Raw genomic sequence first — 27,745 nt, 5'->3', positions numbered from 1 at the left:
CCTATCCAAAATATGTACGTTGTTGTCCTAGAAAGAGTGTTCCTTATCTTTCAGGTGTAGGTAAACTGCTGAGTCTTGACCTGAGGAGTTGGCCCTCCTCGTGTTGAGCCATGTGACTCCAACGACTGTTGTTACAACAGTCAGGAGCACTAACAAACCAATTGGTATCAATGACCTTGATAACGACACCACAGAGGTTATATACCTGGGACTCCACGCCAGTCAGAACTGAAGAAACCCCTTTGGATGAGAGGCGAAACATCAAGTATCTACAACCAAGTCCAGTTGCCCTCGATTCAGCCCTCCTTGGATAACCAAAACCTGGATGACTGAGAATCTTCACAATTTTAATACTGATTTAAAGACTTAATAACACCAAGCAACTCCACAATGCCACCACCTCTCATACTAGTCTTTATTATCTAAGACTGTCATCATCGAGCACATTTTACATTACACAATGAGCTCTACAAACTCAATTGACTACAAAGCTTTCTAACCTGTCAAGCTATTACTGATTATCTCCAAAAGACTGCAAGTTATTGTGCCAAATTCTAACAGCTGCCACTCTGTAAAACTCACCTAGCTGCACTTAGTTGTACCCAATCAAAGATAATTATGCCTGATCTTCATACAATTCAGATGTAAACAGGTAACACAGGATTGTCAATACAATACTGTAAGGATTTAAGAATGTGGACCTGAGGACCCCTACTGGTTACCATTAGACATGGCAGTGTTGCATAGCAGGAAAAAGAATCAAGAGCAATAGGTGAAAATGCTGTTAAGACCAGTTTCCATTTCCAAGTAGCTTTTATTAAATTGTTATTTTAGTATACAGTGGGAAAAAAAACCTCCTATGTTTTTTGCAACAAGACACCATTTTGTGTCTCAAGTGTTAGCATGAAACAACAGTCCAACATAGAAAAAACAGTGAGTAGATCACAGTTCTGTAGTGTTAATCATCTCTCTACTTTCTCCAACACGTGTAAAACCCATTAATAAAACGTGTCTATCACCTTGCCGGAAAGCTTTTAGACTTGCTTTCCACAAACTGCTGAGTCATTTTAATTCAAGGCCGCCATCCATTAGCCATGCAAGCAGAGCTGGGTGTGGTTAATCACGTCAGCACAACAAAACTCTTTTACTTTCTCTCAAGGAAATTGAAACATCAACCTCTATTGCCAACATTTTTTTTATCCAATGAAGAAAATTAAACTCAAAAGTATTTTTTAAAAAGGACTGTTTACGGATACAGCAAATAAAGCAACGCATCTCTAATCAAGTGAGACAAAATGCAGGTAACATGTATCCAGTCTTGATGGATAACAAATGCATAATGCATGATCCTAGTACAGACTGGCAAGGCCTCTGATGAGAGATGTTAACTAAGGCAAATGCAGTGGTGCACACACAGTAGAAGACACATGCACACGCGATCACAGATAACCTATAACCTCTGAGGTCAATATTTACATCAAATCAGGTTGTTGTGCGGTTATGTTAGGACTGCTGTTTGTCTGCAAACATTTTGCTTGTCAATTAAGTTCTTCAATACTAAAGAAAAGTGCAGGTATTTTGGTAAAACCGACATTCAAAAGGGCAAACAACCTTTATTTGGAGATACTGTATATAAAACAGACTTCTCAAATATTGAACACCTCCCTAAACTCATTTCCTGTACAATTAAATCATTTGTGTAAATAGGTCTAGCTATATCACTGTAAATGTATAATATTACAGATTTCCATACATTTTACATCTGTGCCCCACCACCCCTGTAACAGATGAACAGAACAGCTTTGACATGTGTCACCGTGAGCTTTTCCAGAACAGCCCCACACACGGTATTTCTGCTATATATAGACCTTAAAGTTTGAGAGGCTGATTGATTAAGGAGTGTTTCAAAACGCCCTGTCCACAGTGATAACATGACTGCGCAAGACACTGATAATATGGCTTCTATCTGTCCGGAAACCTTTATGAAATCAATTGTTGGGTACTGACGCTTCGCTTCGGAGAAACAATCTGGAAAATTTGTTGGCATGAATGCCAAACTGGGGCGGGCAGTCGGACTGGTTTGACTGGTCTGAGACAGGACTGAGTGACACAGTGTCGACACAACATGTGCAAAGTAGAATCAAGGCATGTACTGTAGATATTAGTCAGACCCCAAAACCCTGAAAATAAAGCAACACTAAAAAATCTAAGATTGATTATTACAACAGTATGTCACGCAGACAAATGGGAAAAGTTAAAAGTCCTTCAATGAGTGAACAGGGGTCACCACCCACATGATTGTATGTAATAATGTATATGATGTGCAGTACAGTATATAGAGAAATTAAAACATGTGGTACAAACTGGTACTGCCTTACCAAAAGAAAGTAGATTTCTGTTATTTGAAAAGGTTGAGTGAGCAACCACACCATCAGTAAAATGGTCATATTTATCTACATGAGGTAAGAATAGATGTATTTTTTAATATCTGTGTAAAATAACGTCACGGTAGAAAGGGGGAAAACTATCCAAATATGATTCAGAACCTTGACCATTTTGTATTTCCTGTTCTGAGCTGCGGAGGTGACGACCCAGGCCTGTGTGTGTGTCTATATGTGTGTGTATAGACCAGGGGTGTAACGATTAGGTCTTCTTCTTCAGCTCCTCAAAGCGCCGCGTTAGATCATCAAAGTCGATGTCGTCCGAGGTGGTAGTGTTCCCGCCAAAGGAGGATGTGGGGAGTGTATCGGGAACAGAAGGGAGCTCTGGGAGTGCGTTGTTGTCATAATGCTGAGACGAGGGGCCGGGACCTGGAGAGTGATACGTGGCATTAATTACGATACATAAACACACAACTACAATATATATGTGGCAGTTTGTGCACAGTAGCAGTCAAACATTTGGACCCTTTCTCATTCAAATGAATGGGAAGGTGTGTCCAAACTTTTGACTTGTGGCAAGAATAATAACGGTGGTAAGTTTCCCACAGGAAGCAGGGAATAAATACTTTGACAAAATCACAAAACTGTAACAATTGAATATTTCAACAGGACATGGATGAATGTTTTTCTATTGTCTATGTAGCAAATGTCTGATATATAGTAACTTTTTTTCTTATTCCTCTGTGCCTTCGGCCTACATTGTTGTCCAAAACCTATTAAAAACATATCAATGATTTACACTGTTGAGCTGGGTGACATGTTCTTTCAATATTATGTTTACTAGTTACTAGTTATTACTAGTTTAGTTTGAGTTGATCTCACATACATCATCCTGCTGCTGTGAAATACTCACTAGTGCACCAAAGTATTCACAGCTGAAAATACTGTGCAAACGCAAAAACAGATGCACAATTTACTCCTGTTTCAGTGATGTTTGGTAAAAGCTGTTTTAGGAAATGATTTGGCCTTTAAAAAAAAAGTATATATCTGTGGCACATTTTGAAAGACTTATGTCTTCAGAAGAAACAAATGGGTTTGGGGCTGAGAGCCACAGACAGGGTATGGAAGCCGAAAAATGTTGAGAGGCGGACTAACATGTTGTTGATTTTGGTCTTTTCATTGAATTTAGCAAAAATATTGATCCTTTTAACTGTTGGTGATTGTTGGCAGTACTCACCTACGGCCTGGGAAGGAACAGAAGGTTTGTCAGTTAAGTCATCAATCTGAAACACAAAGAAAGTGTGTTAGGGATCGTGTCATCTTTATATTGAAATAAAATATGTTAGTATTGACAAAGAAATAACAAATGCGTTGAATGATGCAGACGTAAAAACAGACAGTAAGAAGGGAACACCACTGGGAATCTTTAAGAAACCATCACCTTTAGTATGTGTGACAATATTTTTAGGGCTCCGCTGGACTGATTTCTCTCTATAACACCCTCTGCACTCTGTTTTAGTAATTATAATCCCACTCAGAGCAATTAATCAAGACACAGTTAGTAGTTACAATGGTAGCACTTCATGCTACCTATATTCTCACTCACAAAGCAGAATCTAGGTCTACTCTGAGAAATAGTGTAGAGGTTAGTGTAGAGGGTAGACAAAACTGCAAGCAAGCTGAATGAACTGCTCTTCCCTGAGTGGTGCCCTGCCCTGTCCGTCTGTCCATCTGTGGGGACGGGAAGGGGACAAGGATGGGAGGGGTTCAGTCACTTACAGACTCGTATGTGGGGGGAGAAGTAGGCAGCTGAGGGGGCTGCCCTCCTCCCATGGGGTGCTGGAAGTTGTTGTAGGTTCCAACGGAGGGATTAAACGGTTCCTGAAGGAACAAAACAGCCAGGTACAAGCCTGAGCCCATCATTTCTGAGCCATTCAACGTAAAAATGACATGGTACAATTGTTTTCAGACTAAAATCACCACAATAAATGAATAAGATGATCACTGGCATAAAACTGACTTTCTCACATCGCCACAGGGTCATATCATCACAGTAACTGTTGTCATGGCGAAAATCAGCTATAACCAGGAAGATCTTAAATCTATCTTTTGTTTTAAAATGAGCCAAAATTATTAATTTACTTCAGAATAAGAAGAAGAGTATTTTGTTAAACAGTAACAGTGACAAATTAACCACAGAGGATAACCCACAGACTGTGCTGCTAACGGCTTTCATTGGAAAAGGTTTCAGTAGAAAACGTACCCACAGTGATGTCTGCAGATTATTATGAGTTACTTGGACATTGTTTATGGAAAGCCATGTTGCTGTTTAGTTTTTCAAAGGGGATTTTTTGAATGCTTCTTAGCACCACAAACAAAATTCCATTCACCTATATTATACTAGGGTGGTGGCAGGATAAATAATGTGCATTTACCTGCTTGACTAGGTACACAAGGGCTTAGTGACAAAATGTGGATTAACAGGATATCTGCAGTATTTAAATATCTTGATTTGTAATGTTTTTAATTCATTGAATTAGCCAAAGATTTTATCTGGTTTTCCTATTTAGTTTCCAGAAAATGTATTACATGATGATATGTATAATTACATACAGTAAGTATAATGTGAGTGAAGATTTCTATCAGGATGTTCATAACTCACATCATAACCAGAATGAAGCGGGTCTTTAAAAGAAATATCTTACGGCTCCTTTGGGAGGTGGATAGTTGAAAGCTGATGGCATAGGCATGCCCATGGGCATTGGCATGGGCATGGGCATAGGCATGGGCATAGCAGCAGCAGGAGCAGTGAAACCTCCACCTCCTCCTCCTCCACCGGACTTCTTGTCAGTGTCAACGTCAATCAGGTCTGCCTCCTCTCCAGGACACACCTCAGGCTGTCCGTGGGGGAAAGTGGCGGATGAGAGGGTGAATAAACACAATGCATGACTTCATCTTTAATACTGAGTGATTATTAGACTCTTTGATGCTCACCCGGACCATGGCGTCAGGTTCGTATGGCACATTGTAGTTCTTGGCTATCTCTATCAGGTAGCGCTCCACCAAGATCTTGGGAGGGGCCTCCACGCTCAGTTTGTGCATCAGCTGCAAACATATCAGATATTTGATTAGGTTCAAGCATTCTTCAACACAGTTAAGCGCAGTCAGTGGGAAAAAAATGCCTACCCTGTCGTTGACTGTCCCAATCTGGTTTGTCCTGCACAGCTTGCCATACTCCTTGCTATATTTTGCACATAGCTGTTCAGATACCTGAAAGAAGCATTTAAGAGATAAGGTTGTCAAGACTTAATTGGAATAAAAGGAGATAACAGTTCAGTTATATTTGGTGTTATATTTAAACAGTACTTACAATTTTCAGTTCAGACACCTCTGACTGGAGGCGAGGGGCTGCCCAGATAAGGGTGGACACTGCCTCCTGTAAGCCTGGATCCAGTTCCCTGAGTAAAGCAACAGAAGAGGGGTTAACAAGGATGACCCATGTTTGCTCCACATTTCCCATTGTCAATAATTCCTGCATAATAATAATACATTTAATATGTACTGCACTTTTCATTCGCAGTGAATCTCAAAGTGCTACAGTGTTAAAAACATGCATCACACAACATAAAGCAAATAACAAGACTTAAGAACAGACAGGTTTTTAAGCCTGTTTTAAAAGAGTTTAGGCTCTGTGCTGCCCTCAGATGGTTAGGAAGGCTGCTCCACAAGCGTGGTGCAGCAGAGCAGAAGGCTCGACCCCCCATGGTATGGAGTACAATTAATAAAAGTGGTATTGTTGGTGCACCTGGTCAGCTAAGTTACTCACTTCATAGACTGAATGAGGCCAAAGCGAGCCAGCAGCAGGTCACAGTAAAGCTCCAGGATCTCCATGGCTTCCACCAGATAGTCCTCTCTGATAATGTGCTCCACGCGGATCCGTGCCCGCTCATCCTTTCCTGATGACAGGTAATCAGCGATCTCCTTCCTGGCCTTTTGAGCAAGCTCAGCTTCATTTTAATTAACAGGTGGGAGAGGGAAAAGGGAAAGCGTTGTTATAAGGAGGACAGACTCAAATCCCTTTATAGTGACTCCACGGGACAGCTATGAAATCAACATTGGGAGACTTTTTCATTTATTTAGCTCAGGACTCACTTTTCTTTTTCTCAAGGAGTTTGAGTCGGTTGATGACCAGCCGGAGATTGACTCTGAGCCTCTCTGCCTTGAAGCCTCCTCCCAGCATGATGTTAAGAGTCTGTGTGGACAGGAAATCAATGAGAGGACCAGCATCCAGACGGAAGCTCACAGTCTAGAAACCTTCACCCTCACCCTCCCACCTCTGCTCCAGTGAGTCATTTTAATCATGTGAGCATGACCCACCAAACCCACCGTAACAGAGTCTCTCCAAACCATAACAACACGTAAACACACCCACAGTGACTTTAACATTCAGCTTACTAAGAAAAACTCAACAGCTCAAAATAGTTAGCTTGAGCCTGACTCGACGCCCAACAAGGCTATCTCAGCCATGCTGTTATAAACATCACCTAAATCTATTGTAATGTTATCTCTCGTTTGTTTCACCATTCATTTACTAAACCATACTACAAAAGGCACGTTTAAACCTCAAAATCCGTGTCTGTGCTGCCAACACTGGCTGTTATCTAGCCTTTGCTTTGTTAGCAGTCTTCTGTTGACGCCGGCTAGGCTAACTAGCTCTTGCTCAACGCCAAGCAAAGCATCAAAACAAACTCATCCAAAATACTCGAGTAGTTTGACGAGCGGGAATGACTTCAAAAACGAGTAATAGTTCAACTGATCGACAACCAAGTGACGGAGTGACTTACCTGTAAATAGTAATCAAGAGTACACACCAACTTATTTGGGTTTCTGTCTGTCTGCTGTTTCGTCGCCTGGTTCACTTCCGCGTTGATCTCTAGTGACGTCATGGGACTTTCCTTCCCGGGGGCGGGGCTTTTCGCACTTTCTGTCAAACAGGAATCAAACCCATACACTGTATAAAAATAGGTCAAAACACAGGTGTGGTATGATCTCAGTGTAATTATACAAGTAATGTCATCTGGTACATTTTATATATATCGGTAGGGAACTAGCTCCATTTTATGAGACTTTACCCTTTTACTGCACTATAGTTCATAGATAAACATTCTACTTTCTTCTGCATATAGCTAAGTTTACTTTCTACTACTTTTTTAGTTTACTAGTCACTACTGGTGACATGCAAAACACGAGGCAAGTTAGTAAAATTTAATGCATAAATTAGCGGAGGTTAAAGTAAACAAGTACATAAAATACTGTAATTAAGTCACAATTTGGAGACACTTCCACAACATTTCAGAGGGAAATTTTTTACTCCACTACATTTATTTGACAGCCATTGTTAAAATATTTTAAACTCAACAGCACTGGAAGAAGTACCCAGATCCCTTACTTAGTAAAAGTACCAATTTAGCAATGTCAAAATACTCCATTACAAGTAAAATGCATGAAAAATCCTGCTTAAGTAAAAGTACATAAGTATTAGGAACAAAATGTACTTGATTATTAATACTGAAGTATCAGTGTGTAAGCAGCATGGTACTGTTGTAGCTGCTGGAGGTGGAGCTAGTTTGAACTTCTTTATATCAAGTTAGTTTAGTCCAGCGGTTCCCAACCTAGAGGTTGGGCCCCTCCAAAGGGTCAGTAGATAAATCTGAGGGGTCGTGAGATGATTAGTGGCGCTGTTAACAACAAATGTGACTCCGACTATATACTGCTTTGTGTAAGACGTCAAAGGTCAAAAAGGTTGGAAACCACTGGTTTCATCTTTAACACCGTGTTGTATTTTAAAAGCTTGTGATATTATCCATTGTGTCAAATCTTCATTTGAAAAGTAACTAAAGCTGTCAAATAAATGTAGTGGAGGTGGTGAAAGTAGAATATTTCCCTCTGAAATGTAGTGGAGTGGAAATATAAAGTAGCATTAAATGGAAATACTCAAGTTAAGTACAAGTACCTCAAAATTATACTTCAGTAAGTAAATGCATTTAGTTACATTGCACCACTGCTCAATAATAGCCTCTAAAATGATGTTACAGATTAAACTACTCAACAGTATATAGCAGGCTTAAGATCAGCTCCACCTCCACCTGTATTAATAATACTGTAAAATGTGAAAGTGACCTCTGCATAATGATTACTTACTTTTGATACTTTAAGTATTTCACTACTACTTCTGTACTTTGGCTAAGTTTTGTTGTATTGTCTGACTAAAGCCACCTATGGCATTTTAGAGAAGCATTTCTATATCTCTGGTGTTCAATGGCTAACAAATATAACTGATAAAAAGGCCTGTTGTTATTGAGCAGCCTGATATTAGCACTGACACTGTGCTATACTCTTACAGTGAGATGTTTGTGATGAGCTGAACTGTAAGTTTTCTCTAATTATGTGCCCATAGATTACAAATATGTACATGTACATAATGCTTTGTTTGCAATGTGTGTATATATATTTCTTTTATAATTTTCTCATGAGAAAACAAGACAATACTGGTGTTATGACTTACTGTGGTTGTGTACATTCATCTCCAGACAAAAGAAAATGCTCTGAAATGTTTATGTAAATGAACATTTATTATTACAGTTGAAAATGCTTGATTATTGCCAAACAAACACAAACACATTTTGGAACTTGATTTATATGAATGGAAATGGAAACATTTTACAAGGACTTTCAAATCTAATATATTGCAGCTCTCTCATAAAAAAGAATCTGTACAATAAAACGACGATCTTCCACAACAAAACATCACAGTTATTATAACTTGAGTTTGCTGACAGAAACCTCTTTGTGTTTCTTCTTCTTTGAAGTCTGGTCCTTTGCGGTTTTGATCTGACTTTTGACCTGGTCCTGCAGCTGAGAGAAGAAGGCTTGAGAAGACCGCAGAGCCTTGTCCTTTCCCTCGTCCTGAAACAGAGGAGCACCAGGTTAGTTGAGTCATGTTTATTTTGGCAGCCAGGTGTGTGATGTGCCTTGGTAGCGGAGCAGAAGCAGAGACCGAGCAATTAAGTTTTTTAACTTGCCCAGTTTGTGATGGCAATATGCATCTAAAACATCAGCAGATCCAGGATGCAGCACCAACTCACGTGACTGCTTTAACTAGCGTCTATGTTTACCGACAACTGATCTGAACAATGTGAGGAAGAACATGATAGAAAACACCTACCTTGAGTATCGTGGCTTTGCCTCCTTTTGTGAGTTTCTTCAGGTTTTCTGTGACTTCAGCCTTAGATGGCTTTTTGTTCTCTCCAGCTTTACTGGCCTCTTTAAGTTTCTGTCTCTTTTCTTTCTCCTTGATCTTGAGGCTCTTCACCTTCTTCTTGTGTCGTCTCTCGCGCTTCTTATCTGTTGACGTCTTCTCAGAATCGCCCAGTATATCGCCTGCTTTGTTCTTCTCCTTTGGTTAGAGAGAGTGAGAGTATTATTAGACACAACATGTTCCTAAATATAACAAGATCAAAATGAAATGGTTGAATATGACAGATGACTAACCTTGACTTCTTCTGGAGCAAGCAGTGTAGCATCACTGGCACTGACTGGAGCCACCTCCTCCATTGTGATGGAAGGCAAGTTAGACACCACCTTCACTTCAGGCACAGGCTGGGGACAAAAAGGCAATATATGAGTGCGTCTTTTCAATTACTGCACCGGCTTGCCAACTGTTTGCCAAGGCCCCCCTTTTCATAAAATATTTTTTTAAGGAGATGTGTCACCATTTCAAATAATTTTCCAAAATGTGCCATTTATAGATTTTTTGATAGATGATGCCATGTTTTAAGCTTTTAAACACACATCCATCCAACACAAAAAGTTCTTATGATAGATAAGCCTTTGATTTATAGTGACATCTTAGACAACAACTTCTTCGTCTTTCAGAGTTGTACAAAAGATCAGTCGTTTTAAATATTTTTTTCTAATCCTCAGTCTTACTATTTTAAGGTTACTGAATTATGTATGCCAAATTCAATGACATAATAGAACATTCACTATATAGAACTGTGCCTCTGTTACTGCCTAATAAAATTTTTCATTTTTGTCAATGCTGTCAGGCAAAACTTACCGGCTTAGGTGTGAAGTGGAAGTTGGAAAGAGCATCCAACTTTAGGAAGAGTGTATCCATTAACTTTTGAATTTCAACATGGGCTGGGTTCTCCTCCTCCTCTGTCTTTTGCTGAAATAATAATAAAACGATACAAGAAATTGGATACAACACATGTTCATATGTGTTCGACTAACTGCGAAAACAAGATAAGAGTCAAACCTGGTTCTGCTTGAGGTACTCTTGCTCATAGATTTCTGCTAGACTCTGCTTGCTCTTCTCATGGTCCAACGTTAGCCTTTTCTTGTACTCAAACACCTCCTCTTTGGGTTTCTCCTTGCGGACCACATCGTCAAACGCCTTAGAAACACAAGTCAAAAGGTACTGGGTTATAACCGGGCAACAAAATCGCACCTTATGTTATTTTAGACAGTATAAAACTAAAGTTATTGTTACTCGTATACTAACCTGGTCTTTAATTCTCTGTTTGATGATGTCTTCAAGCTGGAGTGTGGTTTCCTCTGTGATAGCAGGGGCTAAAAGAGCACAGAGAAGGAAATTCTCAACATTTATAACTGTAACTTTGCTTAATTAGCATAACATAAACACTCTTATGAATACAAGTACACTGTATATCCAAAATAATGTTCACTAATTTTCCAACGTACAGATACGACAAACACAGAAGGGTTACCCACCCATCCTAGACGTCTGCTCAAACGCCACATCTTCTTCCAGCATGCTGTTCTCTGGACGAGTTTGCGCTGTCACTTCTCCAGACAGCTGCCAGGACTTCTCGCCTAGAGCAGCTTTCTCCAACTCCTCGATCTTCTGTGACATCTGCAACGACAATATGAAATAATCGGTATAAATCGCAGGTTTACATTAATCAAGCTGTTGGCTCAAATGCCTGGTCAGATTCTTAGCGGTCTTCTTATTGATTGATAAGATATTTCCTGAATTAAGTAAATATTTTTGTCAATTAAAATGAAATTAAACACTGAAGCATCAGAGAAGCATCACTTATTTTATAACAGAAGTGGTGGTTTTGTAGAGAAACATTTTCATATATGTAACGTATCTTAAACGGTATCGTTTTGGTATTGCTACTGAAACTCAGGCATTTGAGGCACCTGTATCAAAAAAAAAAAAGAAACAATGTCCAGCCATACATGCAACACTGCTGGATTAATGCATTTATTGTCTACACTAAATATAAATCATATCAAACAAGCAACAAATTCGCTCACCTTTTCTTGCCGTTTCTCAAAAGATGACATTGATTCGGATTTTGCTGCGCTTGGGGTTTTTCCTCCAAAAATATCCTCCATGTCCTCCCCCTCACTGTCCTCGTCCCCAGAGAGGTTAAAGGTCACTTTTTTAAGAGACGCTCTGGACTGGCTCATGTCTTCATCCCTGAAAAAAGGTAATAACAAAATATTCTGGGATTGATTTTATATTGAACTCATGCTTCTCCTCCATCACCCTGCCCTGTTTCATTAACACAAACAAATCATCAAATAGTAATAATAATAATTATGCGTGTTACTGAATTTTAATCACACTTACTCATCGTCACCCTCCTCTTCACCATCGTGATCATCTTCTTCGTCATCAATTTCTTCTTCGCCGTCTTCCTGGCTCTCATCCATGCCGTCATCGTCACCATCTGACTGGTCGTCTGCTTTGGCTGCTTCACCCTCCACAGCGTCAAAGTAGTCCTTGTACTTGAAATTCCTGGAGCTCTTTGCCTATCAATATAAACCATAATCAATATATTTCCTGTATTTTTGTATCATCAGGTTCAAAATTAAGTGTAATATGAAAGAAAATGAAATATAAGTGATTCAATACATACAGTGCTTTTCTTTTGCTTTTTGGTAGAAATCATTTCTAAGTCAAGATCATCATCCTCATCGGACGGCAGGTCCTGGAAATAGTCTATGTCATTTTTGCCCTCCTTCCCCTCTCTCTTGTCCATATCATCAAGAAATGACTCCATCTCTGACAGCTTGAAGAACTTATCATCAACTTCAGAAGGAACCACCTTCATTTTAGAGCCCTTCCCTCCAATCCCTTTCCTCTGTTTCTCCCGCTTCTCCAGGGCATCCACGTCAAAATCTAAATCAGAGTCCTCGTCTGAGTAATCCTCCGCTCTACCCTCAGACATTTTCTTGGACTGCCCGGGTGATTCCTCTTCTTCTTCCTCCTCCTCCTCCTCCTCGTCCTCCTCGTCAACATTTTGATCATCACTCTCTCCTGCTTCCTCATCACCATCCTCCATCTCTTCTTCCTCCTCCAATACTGTTAGCGTCTCATCTGACAAAGCCTCGTCAATGGCGTTTTTAAAGTGTTTCAGTACAGCAGTGTTCTGCAGCTCCAGCTCCTGCCAGATCTGCTCTTCATCGAAATGTTCCACCACCAGCTGCGACAGTGGGCTGCCTTTATAATCTGCAGGCTCCTGAGCCTTGTGGAGGTCATACAGGGTCTTAGTGAGAGAGGTGAAGTCTGTTGCCACTCCATCTTGAAGGCTGCAAAAGTGGAAATACAAAACCAATACAGTGAGTGTAGTTTATGAATAGCAAGAGGTGTTTGTTTGTATTTTGCCAACAGACAAGCACCCAACAGATAGTTTGCAGGTCTGTGGTGTGTTTATTCTTCAGTTCTAGGGGTGGTACAAGTACTCAAGTGCAATTTAAAGTAATACATTCACCTGTGAAAAACTGCCATTACACTGGTACCAAGAATCACTGTTAGCAACAGGCAGTGCTATTATATAATATGCATTTTGTGCAACAATTTCTTTTAGACATATTTTCAAGGTTTTTACTCCAATGGTTTGTCCACATCACCTGAAATAAAGACCTCTGCTAATATTATAAAGGTTGATACACGTATATAAGAAATAAAACAACAACAGTCATAAAAATGGAGCAGAGAAGTTACACAGCTAATGCAATATATCTAATGAGTGTATTTGTTGTTCAGGCTAGCACTGACTAACCACATCAAAAATAAGACAACATGTATCTGGGTGGCTTTGCACCAACTGTTAATACAGAATGAGGAGATCTGAGGTAGGACCCAGGTTCAACATCTTGTAAATATATTTTTATTAATGTCTTTAAATTTTGTTCCTTTTGGTTACATTAACACTCTGGTGTATTATAGGAGTTGACTGGTAGTATATAAGGTATCACAACCACATCATCAATATCAGTAGAAAAACTATGGTTTGGTAGTATTGTACTGCTAGTTAAAGGACAAGGTCACAATTTTTAAGTCTGTGTTAAAACAATGGTCAGGTGCCCACATGTACATTGAAAGAGGTTTTCCTCACTGTAATCATTCCTCCTGTTCATACTGGATCCTACTATTAAAAGATCCCCTTCAAATGTGCTTTCATTGTAAGCGATGGGGGGCAAAATCCACAGTGTGTCCATACGATCATTTTATGCAAAAATGCATTTAAAAGTTTATCTGAAGCTTATATGAGGCTTCAGCAGTCTGAGTTAGTCATAATAAGTGGATATCTGCCACATTTACAGTCTTTTTAGCATCAAATTCCCTCTTTGTGTTTCCCTGTTGAGTTGTGGTGGAAGTATAGTAACAAAATGAGGAACTTTGGCAATAAAAAGAGTGTCATGTTGAAAGATATTTACTTGATTTGACTCATTTGGACGACTGAAGCTTTACATTAGCTTAAGATTAAATTTTAAATACATAGTGGACTTTGGCCCCCATCACTTACATTGAGTAGAAGGTGGTCTCTAGAGTACAGTATAAAGGGATCTTCTAATGGTCCGTATGAACAGGAGGAATGATTACATCAAGAAAAACATATTTCAATGTTCATGCGGGCACCTGACTATTGTTTAAGAAAGACTTGAAAAATTGTGAACCCATCCTTTAACGTGTTATCTCTACCCCTGCTGTTCATACAACTACGTGGAGCCAGAAGGGCCAACTTTAAAGTCATATTTTGTTGTGTCCCATCCATTCAAACGTGTTTTTTAAACACATAATTTGTCTAAAAAATACCAAAAATAGTTACAGCAAACCTGGGATTTCGAAAATAATACATAGTCACCCCAAACCTCATTATTATATCACTATAGTACCCAGGACAGTTACTGTGACAGCGGTGCTAACTCTTAGCACACACTTAGCTGAAGCTAACATTTAATTAAATGAACGTTTTCTCTTCAAACACGCGACGCTGCGTCACGTTTCTCAGCGACACAGCACAACACAGGTAACACTTGCCTCAGAAAGGTCTCTGGATGCGCTGTGTTGATATTTACTGTCTTTAAACACTCCTCCAGCATGCTGCACATATCTCCGCCAGCAGCCATCGTTACCCTAACATGTGTGCTGGCTCCCGTGTCGCAGGTAAACAGGCTCTCCGAGAAACTCTTCCGCCGCTCTTTAGTTCCGGGGCATTAACCAAACATGGCGTCCGTCGTGTTGAAGGTTGCAGGTTAGTTTGTGTAAAAAAAATTATGTAACTACAAAACGTCTGCTTTTCAGTCTTATATTTTATAATAAATGTCAGGATGGTCATTCTCTGATTTATTGTATAATCTCAAAAAGGTTTGCAGCGTTAATATAGGCAAATACTTTCTTAGTTAAACCTGATGCAGCGTGTTTGTCTTGTTGCTGAACTTGCCGTGTTATTGTGCATTTGGTGCACTGTGTTTTAAAGTTACTGGATTTCTTTTGTCTGAAGGAATTAAAAGGTTAATAGTGAATTCATTTCATTTGTTGTTGCTTTAATTGATGTTTAGTGTGAAGTGAGTCCAGTCTTGTAGTCCTTACTTTTCCCAACGACCAGATGCTTTTATCAGATTAAATGAGGAGCGAACCCCCTGAGACAATATTACAGACATTTCTTAAATGTCACTGAGCCACCTGACTATCCGTTAATCAAACTCATGTTGTTTAGATTACACCGTTTCCAAATAGGTAAATTATGGGACATGTGTATATAATGATGCTCAAGGCATCAATAATATTTCCATTTGATGCAGTGATGTAGCCATAAAAACACGTCTCGGATTCACTCAGTGGAAACATCATGAAGCTTCTGACCCAGTGACTCAAAGTCAATACTGAATTGTATTACTACACTGGACAAATAAGACACACTTATATTTATTGGATTTTAGTGCTTCTTCTATTTTATATGGATATTTTAATGGAAAATTCATTTTCTTTTTTCAATAGCTTCCATGTCATGTGACCTAGTGACTCCAAATCAATACCGAATTGTATTCACAAGATGATACAGAGTATATATGATACAACTGTCACAAAGTGGAAAAGAATATTTTTCCTTATTATTTTTCAGGTGACCAAATGAACATTAAAACAGGGTTTTCTTATTGTATTCATTCCTCCTGTTCATACTGACCATTAGAAGATCCTTTCCTAATGTGTGAAGTGATGGGGGACAAATCCACTGTCGTCTTTCAGTGCGAAAATGTATTCAAAAATTTATCTTAAGCTAATATGAAGCTTCAGCAATCCATATTTGTCAAACAAAGTAGATATCTTTCAAAGTTACTGCCTAACTCTGCCAAATTCTCAGTTTTTGTTACTATACTTCCACCGCAGGTCAAAAGGGAAACACTGTCGGGAAACAAAAAGAGGGAATTTTAATCTAAAAAGAAAATAACTATGGAAGATATCCACCTGTATGTATAGGGGTTCATTAAGATACTCCAGCTCAGGGCTAATATTCCAACCTAATAATTACAAATAATCTCACTATATTCTGGTTTTAGTGTCAGGTCTTTCCAGATGTGCTCGTCTCACATCCCTGAGAGCACATTCAACCACAGCAGCCCTCCGTCAGGGCGTCCCTGGGTCCGTTTGGAAGCTGGGGAAGCTGAACCACATCGCCATTGCTGTCCCCGACATGGAGAAGGCCACATCTCTGTATCGGGACGTACTGGGGGCCACAGTTAGCGACAAGGTGCCCCTGCCTGAGCATGGCGTCTACACGGTGTTTGTGGAGCTGGGCAACACTAAGCTGGAGCTGCTGCATCCTCTGGGGGAGAAGAGCCCGATCGCTGGCTTCTTACAGAAGAACAAGTCTGGAGGGATGCACCATATCTGTATTGAGGTTAGAAGCTCTTACAGCATTCAGCTAAATACACGAATGACCACTTTATTAGGTACAGAGAGCCACTACTGAGTAGGATCCACTTTTACTCTCAGATCAGCTTGAATAGCAGTTTCTCACAGCAGATATTTGACCTGTCATAGCAAGAAACAAACAGGTATAACTAATAACATTAACGATGGCCTGTTCTGTTCACATAAGCCATGTAGAGCTGCAATGATTAATCAGTAGTTGATTGAAAGAAAATTAATCAGCAACTATTTTGATAATCGATTAATCGTTTAAGTAATTTATCAAGCAAAAATGGCAAACATTTGCTTCTAAAACTGGAGAATTTGCTTTTCTTTTTTTTTATTAGAACAACATATATTGAATATCTTTGGGTTTTGGACTGTCGGTCTGACAAAACAAGCAACAATTTGATGTCATGTTGTGTTTTCTGATGTTTTCTAGATCATATTAATCAAGAAAATAATCGTCAGATTAATCGATCATGAAAAAGCCAGGACTGTGACAGTATTATTAGTTACGCCTGTGTTTGACAAGAGAGCACTGACAAGTGTATTACCCAACTCTAAAATACTCCAGAATACATTCGGTCACAACTAGAGCTGAAATGATTAGTCGATTAATTGATTAGTCGATCGACAGAAAATTAATCAGCAACTACTTTGAGAATTGAACAATGGTTTCAATAATTTTTTAAGCAAAAATGCCCAATATTTTGTAATGTTTTCTTTTGTCAGACATGATGGTAATCTGATTTTCTTTGGGTTTCGGACTGTTGGTCAAACAAAACAAGACATATGAAGACATTTTACAGACAAATCGATTAATCGAGAAAAGAATCAGCAGATTGATCGATAATGGAAGTAATTGTTGCATCCCTAGTTCACAACTGTTTAATACTCAAAAACCTGAACTGGAACTGGATGAGACAGTTTAGTCTGTTGTGCAGTTGTGTGCATGTTTTGGCATTTATAGTTGCATATTTTAAATCTTAGCTGAACCCCTCAGCTATCTCTGTCATGCTTTATTTACTGCATTGATGACCTGTAGGCTGTGGGAAATAAGTAGGGGAGCAGAGGGTGCTGCATCACCCCCTGCTGGATGGTAGAGGACCTGCATGTTCACAACTATAAACCCTCTGAGACCCATGGGGCCGTATAAGAGGTTGTAGTGGGCTCAGTTTTAAAGCTAGAGTGAATATACTGGTATCATATGAAACTAGATATCTGTCATGCTACATGCTGTATTCATGTGCAATGATGTTAGTCCCCACAGTAGCCATTTCATTGTAGTGAGACCATTTTTTGAAACTTGACCTCACTGTATAGATAGAATGCTTTATTTACTCAAGGTAAATCAAATAATATAAAATAAAATGACCTATTGTGACATCTAGGATAATCACAGCCTCATGAAACGTAAGAACCACAAACTATGCGGTAATTATGAGGATGTGTGGCTTTCCTTGGTACATTGACAATAAGGGGGTTTCTGAGCAATTTCCAGAGCAGAAGTGCTCCCCATCCAATTGCAGAAAAATGTCATTCTTACAGAAATCTCCAAATGTCAAGTTTTTGATGATTTTTGACCATTTTTATCAATTCTCAAGTGGTCAAAAATGGTTAAATTTTGCACCAAATCTGTGTAATAATGGCATGGCCATCATATATTTCCTGCATAATGTTCTAAGGCCTTATACACTCTAAAGTTTCAAAATTTCAATAGGCACCTAACCAAAACACAATGTTTTTTAGAGATTTATGACTAGAAAAACTTGACACATAGTGCTGAACTGCATCTCAAATTAATCTTCAGACTCCCAGCTTTCAGATGATGTATACTTCTTCTATGTGGCATATACTGTTGACCTACTATCTCCCCCTAAAGATCCCCTTCTTCTTAAAACACATTTTTCATGTATTTCATCATCATCATCATCATTTTGTGTATTAGACTAACAGAAGTTAAAGATGAGTAATGTGCAAAATTTGCTGCTTGGTTGCAGGTAGACGACATCAACGCTGCAATAGTAGACCTTAAAGCAAGGAACATCAGAACTCTGTCCGCAGAGCCCCGGATAGGCGCTCATGGGAAACCAGTGATGTTTCTTCATCCTAAAGACTGTGATGGTGTGCTGGTGGAGCTCGAAGAAGCGTGAACACTTCAGTCTGACAGCGATTGTTGGAGCTGTTCATTCACATTTATATATATTCCACAACCAGTTTAATAATAACCATGATACATTTTTGATTTTGTTAATATTGTTACTTAGATTTTTGATCTTTTCATCTCAGAAATGTGCCTCAAACTTCTAGTTCTGTAGTGTTTCCTGCCTTGTCATCAATAAATTATGATGTGGTGTGTTCTGACAGTTTCCATAAAGTGTGATCACAAAATAATGAGATCTATGCATTTGTTTTTGAGCAAGACTAGTCTGACACTGTTGTACAATTCATCTAGAACAGGATGACTGTGTATGGTATGCTGTAGGAAAAAAAAAATTCTTTATATCTTCAATTTAACAGCTGATGCACATGAAGTATCAATATCAACTTGCAGTATTTAGCTTATTGTGACTCCCACAAACAGTTAAAGAAATTGTGAAAAACTATGGTGTCCTTTAGCAAATAGCATAAATTTAGTTTAGAGTATGTTAAGGAGTGAAATATACTGATGAGGGCTCAAGGGCGGCTGTGGCTCAGTAGGTATAGCGGGTCATCCATTAATTGCACTAGAGCGGCAATGATTAATTGATTGAGATGTCAACTATTAAATTAATCTGCATCTATTTTCGTTTGCAGTCATTTTTTGAGAAAAAATGATCTCATTCCAGCTTTTTAAATTTGAATATTTTCTGATTTCTTTGGTCATTTATGACAATGAACTCAATATCTTTGGGTTGTGGACAAAACGAGACATTTGAGGACATCATCTTGGCCTTTGGGAAACAGTGATCGACATGTTTCACCATTTTCTGACATTTTATAGACCAATCAACTAATTGATAAATCGAGAAAATAATCAGCAGATTAATCGATAATGAAAGTAATTGTTAGTCGCAGCCCTAAATCGCAGGGTCAGTGGTTCAATCACTTGTCCGCATGTCAAGGTGTCCTTGAGCAAGACACTGATCCCCAACTTGCTCCCAATGGTTAGGCCTGTGCCTCACATGGTAGCTTCCTGCCATTAGTGTGTGAGAGTGTAAGTAAATGTGTGCATCAGCAGCAAAATGTAAAGAGATTTCAATAAAAGCATTATAGAAATGCAGTCCATTACATCCATGACTTAAAGTCTACCAAAATACAGTAAAGCTGGCCAAAGACATGTTTGTACATGTGACCAGTGCTGAACGTCCAGACACATTTACTTAACAAGCAATATACACAGAACACATCCAAAACATTTTGTTTTTCCTTTATTACAGTTGAGTGTTGAGTTGTTTGTTAAATTCATATAATTGATAACTTATTTTGACATTTTTATAATAAGTTGCATTATTGCTGTTGCCTGATCGCCACCAGAGGGTGTTTGTGATACTAGTACCAGCAGTCTGAGTGAAGAAAACAGCAGTTCGATTACAAAACGAGGGGAATTCATAATGACATGAGATTACTCTAAAAAACATTTCACTGAAACTTCCCGCTTAGTGTTGATGTTGAGCTGGAACTACCCTGTGTATTTAGTTTCTTTTAAAACCTCTAAATGTCAAATCCAAAATTTCATCACAAACTATCACATTAACAAACAGTCTTTAGTAAGATTGAAGGTCACGGCAGTCAATAAAATACTAATTCTATCATTTCACAAGCTGCTTATTTAGGAGTGTTGGTTTTCTAGAGACCCTAGCCGTCAGTTATTATGTGCATTACATTCAGATTACCGTTTTTGGAGTCACCATTAACTATTATTTGCGTGAAATCTTCCTATACTCGTTTCTCCATTTGTTTGACTGAAATGGTCACATGAAGATATAAAACGCTGCCAACGGTTCAGACTGTCTCACCCTCCTCACCACCCATTTACCAAAATTAGGTTGATTGACATTTGAATGAAGGTTTCATCCGACTGTCGACTTCTGCTTTCTCTGGAAATGAAAGTGAGCGCTACTATTATCTGTTTTTGTCAGTGGATGAGTTTTGCTGCTTTTCAGATACAGAGCTTGATCTAGACCACTCAAATGATTTCCACTGTTTTGAACATGGAGACAACATAAAAAAAGAAAATTAGACAGAATCAGAATCCAGAGGGTTTGCTTTATTTGGTTTGCTTAACAGCTTCTGGCATAAAACAGCAAATACATAGTGATGACATGGTCACAGCTGATAGCAGAAGGAGGAATCGCATAACGACATGAGTAATATAAGAGGTTTAAATGACTAGCCAGGAGCATGCAGATGGCTTCTTGTTTTGAAAAAACGTGGAAGCGAGACACAAATATACATATATAGAATGCATTTCTCATGTGATATGGAGGGATTATCTATGGATTTAGCTGCTTTCTTTGCCCAGAGTATGTTTGTCAAACAGGTACTCGGCCATGCCATTCTGAGGGGCACCCATGCGGCGCAGGTTGGTCACCCAGTCTGCCAATTCTTTGATGGACTTGACCTGCTCGTCCAGGTAGTGTGTCTCGATGAAATCACACAACTGAAAAAAACAACAACAAAAGAAACAAGAGTATTAAATCAATTGAGAACTAAAACATATAATCACAACCAATTTAACTGGAAAAACCTAAATGATGCTCTTTCTCTTTTACCAGCTGAAATATGTTGAAATTAACATGATGCAAAGGTTACGAGTTGAATTGACGAAGCTTGTGAAAGAAACTTGTGATGTTTTTATCCTGATGGTATCAAATTATGTTGTTGTTCAACTATTTACTGAGTTTAAAAATCAAAAGATGCTGCTTTTGACAGCAGCCAAGAAAATTATTATTGTAATAGTTGTGATGGTTTATGTATCAAACAGTGGGCGTCCTCTTTCCATCATCTTTTAGTGTTAGAAATGTCGACTGCATCTATAAATAGTCTGAAAGACGAGGCAAGAGCTGCTGATTTAATTAAATCATACATTTAAGTTGATTTTATTGAATTCTGTATGTAAAATGTAAAATACAGTCAGGGTATAGATTGTCAACTGTCATGTTTATATGAATTTCAATGCAGCAGGCGGGCAGGGCTGGACTGTGTGGGTGGAAGAATTGTGTTCCGTCTGTCTTGTTTATAATTTTCTTTCCTTTTCATTTTTTGTTTTTTTTCTGTCTTTTCTTCTGCAATTATCTGTCAATCAGTTGTATGTAATATAAATTTGTCCTGTTCTGTGTGAACAGTGTAAAATGAATAAAAAACTAATAAAAAGTTGGTCACAAAAAATAATTAAAAAAAAAAATTCAGCAAGTTTTAGCACTGTCAGACTTGCTGGATGTAAATTAAACTTGTGCCGAATATTGATAAAAAGAAAGACGTGTCAGATTTCTGCTGCATTGTACATTTGTCCTAAAATACCTCGGCTGTGCAACAGAGGTGTCATTATATCCCACATCAAAGTCTGGCTGACATTTCTTTCTTTCTTGCAAAAATAAAAAGGAAACCTGCTAAATTTGCAGGAAATAGCTGTGAACCACAAATCCGTTACCTCTGAAGTGCAGGTGTACAACCAATGTGCATGTCTGAGGTGTTTATTCTCAGATCTGAGTATTTTTTTAAGTCTATAACTGACTAAAATACTTGACACTTTGGGATTGGTGTTCCACTCGGAAACTAAAATGTGACATGTGTAAGAGTGTTTAGGCTGCTTGGCTGTGTGATTTTCAAGCGACGTTTTAAACACTCACATGTGGGTCATTGTGATCAGAGCAGAGCTTGTGCAGGTCCAGCAGTGACTGGTTGACGCTCTTCTCAAGCTGCAGGGCGCATTCAAGGGCCTCGACACCGCTGCCCCACTCATCCCTCTCTGGCTTCTGCAACACAAGCAGGTCAGGAAAAACAGTAAGATACTTATTAATGAGAGTTGGAGGCCAATGACCAGACCCAGACAGAAACCTCCCTGGTTATTTCAAAGTGGGTTTAACGTTTTACTAGAGCTGGGGAGGCTGTGTTTGCTCGTCGGAGAAAGATAAGTTGCACAGCACACTCCCACCCTCTGTATCTCTTTTACCTCATGTTACCCTCCCAACACAGCCCCTAAGATAAGAGGGACGACATCTCACACCCAGTGCTTACGTTAAAAACACAAATTTGAACACCCTTTAGGCGAAATATGAGCTCATACCCTGATATCTTGAAGGAAGATCCTGCCTCCCCTCTGGTTCTGCAGTTTCATAAGCTTCTCAGCGTGCTCACGCTCCTCATGTGACTGACTACGGAAGAACTTGGCAAAGTTGTTCAATGCCTGGTCATCCCGGTCGAAGTAATATGACTGTGAGTGAAGAAAAAGAAGAATAATTTTAGTTATCCGTTTGCTTCAGGTGAAGCAGAAAATGCTGAAATGTGGAAATGCTAGTTGCTGAGATTACACACAGCTAAAAACAGCCATGTGTATTAAAATTAATGTGCTGAAATTCAGTGATAAAATTATAGCAGCTTTCATCCAATATAGTGAAGCCAGAGTGACAATTATTTGATTATTAAGGATTTTAAGCCACTTTTCTGTTCTACAATAACTCTGAAGTACTGTGTTGCTTCCATGAAAGAGGTCACAATACTTAAAGCACAATAAAAGCAAAATGTTACTGAACTGCAAAGAAAAACAGTAAGAGGGTTAGAGGCATGGCTAAAAAAATAACAATACATTGTTTTTAAAATATAAACCTGGCGAATCTTTTCTAAAAATTAACAGAAACTAAAGATAGAATGACTGAAGAATAAAATTTAACATATATAAAGGTAGAGAAACTCTTATATAAAAACACACGGCTCTGTGTGGGATCAATAGGTGAAAACTCTGTTTTAAGATGTTAAGGCCAGACGATGTACTCTGACCCTTCTCTGTAAATACCCTAATCTCCAAAGGAACTTCAACCTTTGTTTTATAACTCAGCCGCAAAAAATACCCTTCACCTCAGTTAACCCCCCCCCCCCACCCCACACACACACACACACACAGATATCAAACTGAGACTGACAAGTTAATGCTGTTTAATGAAATGGCTGCTCTGCAGGTGGCTTCGTCCAAATCTTCCTCGTGCTTTCTTATCCACCTAGAAAGATGTTGGCACGCTGGCCACACTTGGAGGGTGTGTGAGGAGACACACACACACACACACACACCGCCTAACTACGCACTTGCACTTACAGTTACATATGCACCATACAGTCTAGTTAAAGGAATCAAACACTTCCTAAGAACAACTGTTACCAGCATAATAAGTTAACACAGTTCCCCTTAAACTAACCACTTCTCCCTGTAATATCACTAGCTGTCTCATACCGGGGCTTCAGTTTATTTTTGCTCACTCAGCTGCCTTTCTACTGTCTGACCGCTCCCCTTTAGACACTGGTAAACTCTCACCATTGACAGGTAGACGTATGAGGCGTACAGCTCCAGGTTGATCTGCCTGTTGATTGCAGCCTCGCAGTCCTGGTGGAAGTTCTGTCTCACTTGGGAACTCATGGTTCTGAAACACACAAATACAACCGAGGCGATTAATTCATTTGTTAATTCATTAGTAAAAAACAAAAAATTGATCAGCATCTTGATAATCTGTTAATCATTTGAGTATCAAGAAACACTGTGACATATTCTGTTGCTGAAGTTTCTCAAATGTGAGGTTTTGTTTGGTTTCCGACTGTTGGTCAGACAAAACACGATTGTGATGGTCAGTTTTTTTTGATCTCTTACAACCTACGCAAATAATCAGAATAGTAATACATAAGCTAGACTAATCAGAAATCAAAATTATGGTTAATTGTAGCGATAATAACTATAGCGGTGCTGTTTTTTTCTGTCTAAGAAATCACTGAGTCATTTTGGCATCAAAAGTATAGACCAGCTAGTTTGGCAAGGCTAAATTTGTTGTGCAAGACAAAATCTTGTCACGGGAGGGAACAGCGAACAATTACCCCCCAAAAAAATCATATAAAATTTACAGCTGGTTTCTTCTCTAACGTTTAAGTAACGTTCCAGTTACGTCAAAATCGCATAAAAGTACGAAATCCCTATTTCGTACTTTTATTGGGCATGGAGTGTTGAAATAAACATGGTACGGTATTGGTAAATAAAAGACTGTGTTTTTGGCAGCTCCAATGTTGTTTTTTATGTCTGGCGCTGAAGAGACTGCGCAGTGGTTGGAACTGGAGCCAACTGCGCCAAGGCCACATTGTCGGAGGCGGCACCGAGATAAACAGGGTACCATGATGAACACGGACAAACATTAACGTTTTCGTCAGCGACAAGCAAATGTGCGGGTGGCTGTGTACATGTGAAAGATGTGTTCTTACCTAATCTGAGTGGCAGGTCTTCTTGTGAGGAGGTCGAAAAGCTGTTCCGAGTGACTCGCGCTGTTAGCAAAACAGTTAGCTTACAAGCTAATTTGTTTTTAGGAAAACTTAGCTAGCGTCTTGCTTTTTTTTAGGTAATTAAAAAATGATTTGTTGATGGTCAGAGTGATCGAAATAATTATATTCCCGTCCTGTGGTGTTCGAAGACAGTAGAGAGGTTGCCGTTCAAGCACTGTTGAAGCAGGTAACCTTCACTGTCCGCTAACGAGAGAATCAACTGCGTATTCCGGCCCGAGCGTCGACAGATAATGGTGTGGCGCGGCATGATGTCACTGTACGTAAGGGGGCGGGGCATCAAACCCCCACCCCTCAAGTAGCCCTGCTTGTTTCAATATTCAGACAGTTTTTGTCGTTGTCAGATCTTTATTTTCCCGACATTTTTTGTTGTCATGTGACTCCGAGGAGGAAATATGAAAATGTTGGGATTTTTCTAAGAGGAAGAAAAAAAACAACGAGCTGATTCAGGTTTCCATATTGGTGGTCTTACTGGTGCTTTGTTTAAAGCCAGTGTGACCAGTTTAAGCCTTAATACCCAGCATGCATGTCATTCTCAGATTGTTTCATTTGAATACTTTTAGAGGTTTAAAGAAATGGCATTAAAAGCAAAGATTAGAAGAAAAACAAATATCAACACAGATATTTTGTCCACTTTTATTATCCTGTTTGGTAAAGGATTTGGCTAGCATTTTTTATATATATAATTTTCTTATTGTCAGCAAATCTCATGCAGAAACAAACCAACAATGAACTCATCCTACTTACAAGCATTGTTTGTGTGACCAAAGTCTGATATATATATATACACAATTCAATACTTTTGCTATATATATATACATATATATATTCCTCTGTGCTGTAGACCTCCCTTGTTGTCCAAAAACTATTAAAAAGACATCACTGAGCCACACTGCTGCACTGGGTGACATGCTCCTTTGTCCCTGAACAGTGTGATCATGGTAGCTTGATTAGAAACAGCTACAAAGAGTAAAAACAGTGATAAGACTGTAATTCTCAAGAGAGAGGTTTCTTCTATAGCAGACTTGTTGTGCTACATATCACAACCTCTTGACTTTTTACTACATTATACATTTCTCAAAGCACTTAACTATAAAGTCATTATATTAAGTACAATCTAATCACTATTATCACTCTGTGGAGCTGTTTCTAAATAAGCTACCATAGATACTCTCTTCACAGGCGAAGGAACGTGTCACCCAGTGCAGCGGTGTGACTCAGCAATATGTTTTTAATAGTTTTTGGACAACAACGGAGGTTTTGGGCACAGAAAAATACAGTATATCAGGCTTTGGATACACACACAATACTTGTAAGTAGGATGAATTCATTGTTGGTTTGGCTCTGCGCATGAGATTTGTTGAAATAAAATTACCAGCCTTATCTTTTAAAATATCATTACTTCTTAATTTACCATGAAAACCACTCCTGAATTTTCACCTGAATTAAAAATTTAAGGTTTTTTAAGGTATAAATTAAGGTGTGAGTTTTATGACTTTTGGTCCATTTTAACATTAAACATTAAAATCCCATAAACTGTGCAAATAATCCATTAAAAATACTTTAATTTAATCATTATGACAGGTAAATTAATGGAATTTTAAGGTAAAAAATGAAGGGATTTGGTTTCATAGACCACTATGGAAATTAAGTTATATGAACTTATGCTATGTTTTTATCCTGTGTCGTACTTCAATTTTATGCATAATTGTTAGTATTTCATACTATCTACTTTATTTAATTTGATAATTTTGTCTTCACATATCCATGTTGGATTGAATCTGTGTTTTTAGGTTTTGTTATTATCTTTTCTTTTTTTGGAAGATCTGGAAAAGTGTGTCAAGTGTACTGTCTTTCATATGAGCTGACATACTCCAACATAAAGCACCTTTTCCAGGTGAAGTTTGCCACACATTTAAAATGACTAAAAGTGAAAGCTTCTCTTTGCCCTTCTATCTGCTACTGTCCCTACACTGTCTTGCTCATAAAGATAATTTTTCTGAACAGTGAACCATAAATCATTTGCAGTGTTATCATTATTGTGTAACACTGGTATTTCACAGTTTTTCCTCACACCACTCGTTGTTTTCATCAATTTTCATATGTCTTATAGTGGCATATCAAGCCCTAGGATATTTGAAAATCCCTGCCATTAAAATCCCCCAAATTCCCAGATGGAATACAGATGCACGACCTCAGGGCCCTCAGTGGGAGCCGTAGCCCTGATCACTGTTTTGGCTTCATCGTCATGTATCTAACACCAATCCCAAAGAATGGAATTTTTCATTTCATGAATCTTTGGAATGAGAGATAAGTCAAAATTGGACTGAAGTTTAATGAATAAAAGGTGTGTGGTTTCACAACTTATACAGAGAATATTGCTGTTCTCCTATTCCTCTCTTATTCCTCCTCTGTTGCAACACACAACTACTGCAACTTCTGCCTCATTAACTAGGGCACCCAACCTCACTCACTCATTTTGGCAGCATATTAAGGATTAGAAGCATTAGAGGGTTAGAAATGAATCAAGTTTATTTATATAGCCCAAAATCACAAGATTGTTTGGGGGGATTTACAATCTGTAAAGCATACAACGCCCTCTGTCCTCTGAAAA

At 38.8% G+C, this 27,745-nt stretch overlaps 4 protein-coding genes across 6 annotated transcripts; 1 reads left to right on the top strand and 3 right to left on the bottom strand.

Annotated features, from left to right (window-relative positions):
* Positions 1 to 401: 401 nt before the first annotated feature.
* Positions 402 to 7,332, bottom strand: ist1 (IST1 factor associated with ESCRT-III). Of its 3 annotated transcripts, none has more exons than XM_042418085.1 (10): positions 7,226 to 7,332; positions 6,534 to 6,633; positions 6,208 to 6,388; positions 5,752 to 5,839; positions 5,568 to 5,651; positions 5,376 to 5,486; positions 5,087 to 5,278; positions 4,161 to 4,262; positions 3,619 to 3,664; positions 402 to 2,810 (listed from the first exon to the last, which is right to left on the bottom strand). In XM_042418085.1, exons 1-10 carry the CDS (start codon positions 7,325 to 7,327, stop codon positions 2,644 to 2,646), a joined length of 1,173 nt encoding a protein of 390 aa, XP_042274019.1. In that variant the 5' UTR covers positions 7,328 to 7,332; the 3' UTR covers positions 402 to 2,643. The 3 variants fall into 3 exon arrangements, with proteins under 3 accessions (XP_042274019.1, XP_042274026.1, XP_042274032.1); XM_042418092.1 differs by having other exon boundaries at positions 3,619 to 3,625; XM_042418098.1 differs by lacking the exon at positions 4,161 to 4,262 and having other exon boundaries at positions 3,619 to 3,625.
* A 1,728-nt stretch (positions 7,333 to 9,060) lies between these two features.
* mphosph10 (M-phase phosphoprotein 10 (U3 small nucleolar ribonucleoprotein)) lies at positions 9,061 to 14,880 on the bottom strand. Its single transcript, XM_042418792.1, has 11 exons — positions 14,746 to 14,880; positions 12,338 to 13,010; positions 12,049 to 12,230; positions 11,730 to 11,895; positions 11,178 to 11,319; positions 10,948 to 11,015; positions 10,702 to 10,839; positions 10,501 to 10,611; positions 9,933 to 10,040; positions 9,607 to 9,837; positions 9,061 to 9,347 (listed from the first exon to the last, which is right to left on the bottom strand). Exons 1-11 carry the CDS (start codon positions 14,832 to 14,834, stop codon positions 9,198 to 9,200), a joined length of 2,058 nt encoding a protein of 685 aa, XP_042274726.1. The 5' UTR covers positions 14,835 to 14,880; the 3' UTR covers positions 9,061 to 9,197.
* mcee (methylmalonyl CoA epimerase) lies at positions 14,853 to 19,014 on the top strand. The gene is made up of 3 exons (XM_042418805.1): positions 14,853 to 14,959; positions 16,266 to 16,606; positions 18,621 to 19,014. The coding sequence occupies exons 1-3, from the start codon at positions 14,932 to 14,934 to the stop codon at positions 18,771 to 18,773; spliced, it is 522 nt and encodes a 173-aa protein (XP_042274739.1). The 5' UTR covers positions 14,853 to 14,931; the 3' UTR covers positions 18,774 to 19,014.
* A 1,834-nt stretch (positions 19,015 to 20,848) lies between these two features.
* fth1a (ferritin, heavy polypeptide 1a) lies at positions 20,849 to 25,362 on the bottom strand. The gene is made up of 5 exons (XM_042417036.1): positions 25,057 to 25,362; positions 24,128 to 24,233; positions 22,889 to 23,035; positions 22,452 to 22,577; positions 20,849 to 21,262 (listed from the first exon to the last, which is right to left on the bottom strand). The coding sequence occupies exons 2-5, from the start codon at positions 24,227 to 24,229 to the stop codon at positions 21,104 to 21,106; spliced, it is 534 nt and encodes a 177-aa protein (XP_042272970.1). The 5' UTR covers positions 24,230 to 24,233; positions 25,057 to 25,362; the 3' UTR covers positions 20,849 to 21,103.
* Between the last annotated feature and the right edge of the window lie 2,383 nt (positions 25,363 to 27,745).

This window comes from Thunnus maccoyii, chromosome 1 (assembly GCF_910596095.1).
Source record: "Thunnus maccoyii chromosome 1, fThuMac1.1, whole genome shotgun sequence".
Lineage (NCBI taxonomy): Eukaryota > Metazoa > Chordata > Actinopteri > Scombriformes > Scombridae > Thunnus > Thunnus maccoyii.
The sequence above is the reverse complement of the archived record's forward strand: the minus strand, read 5'-3'. Positions and strand labels throughout refer to the sequence as shown.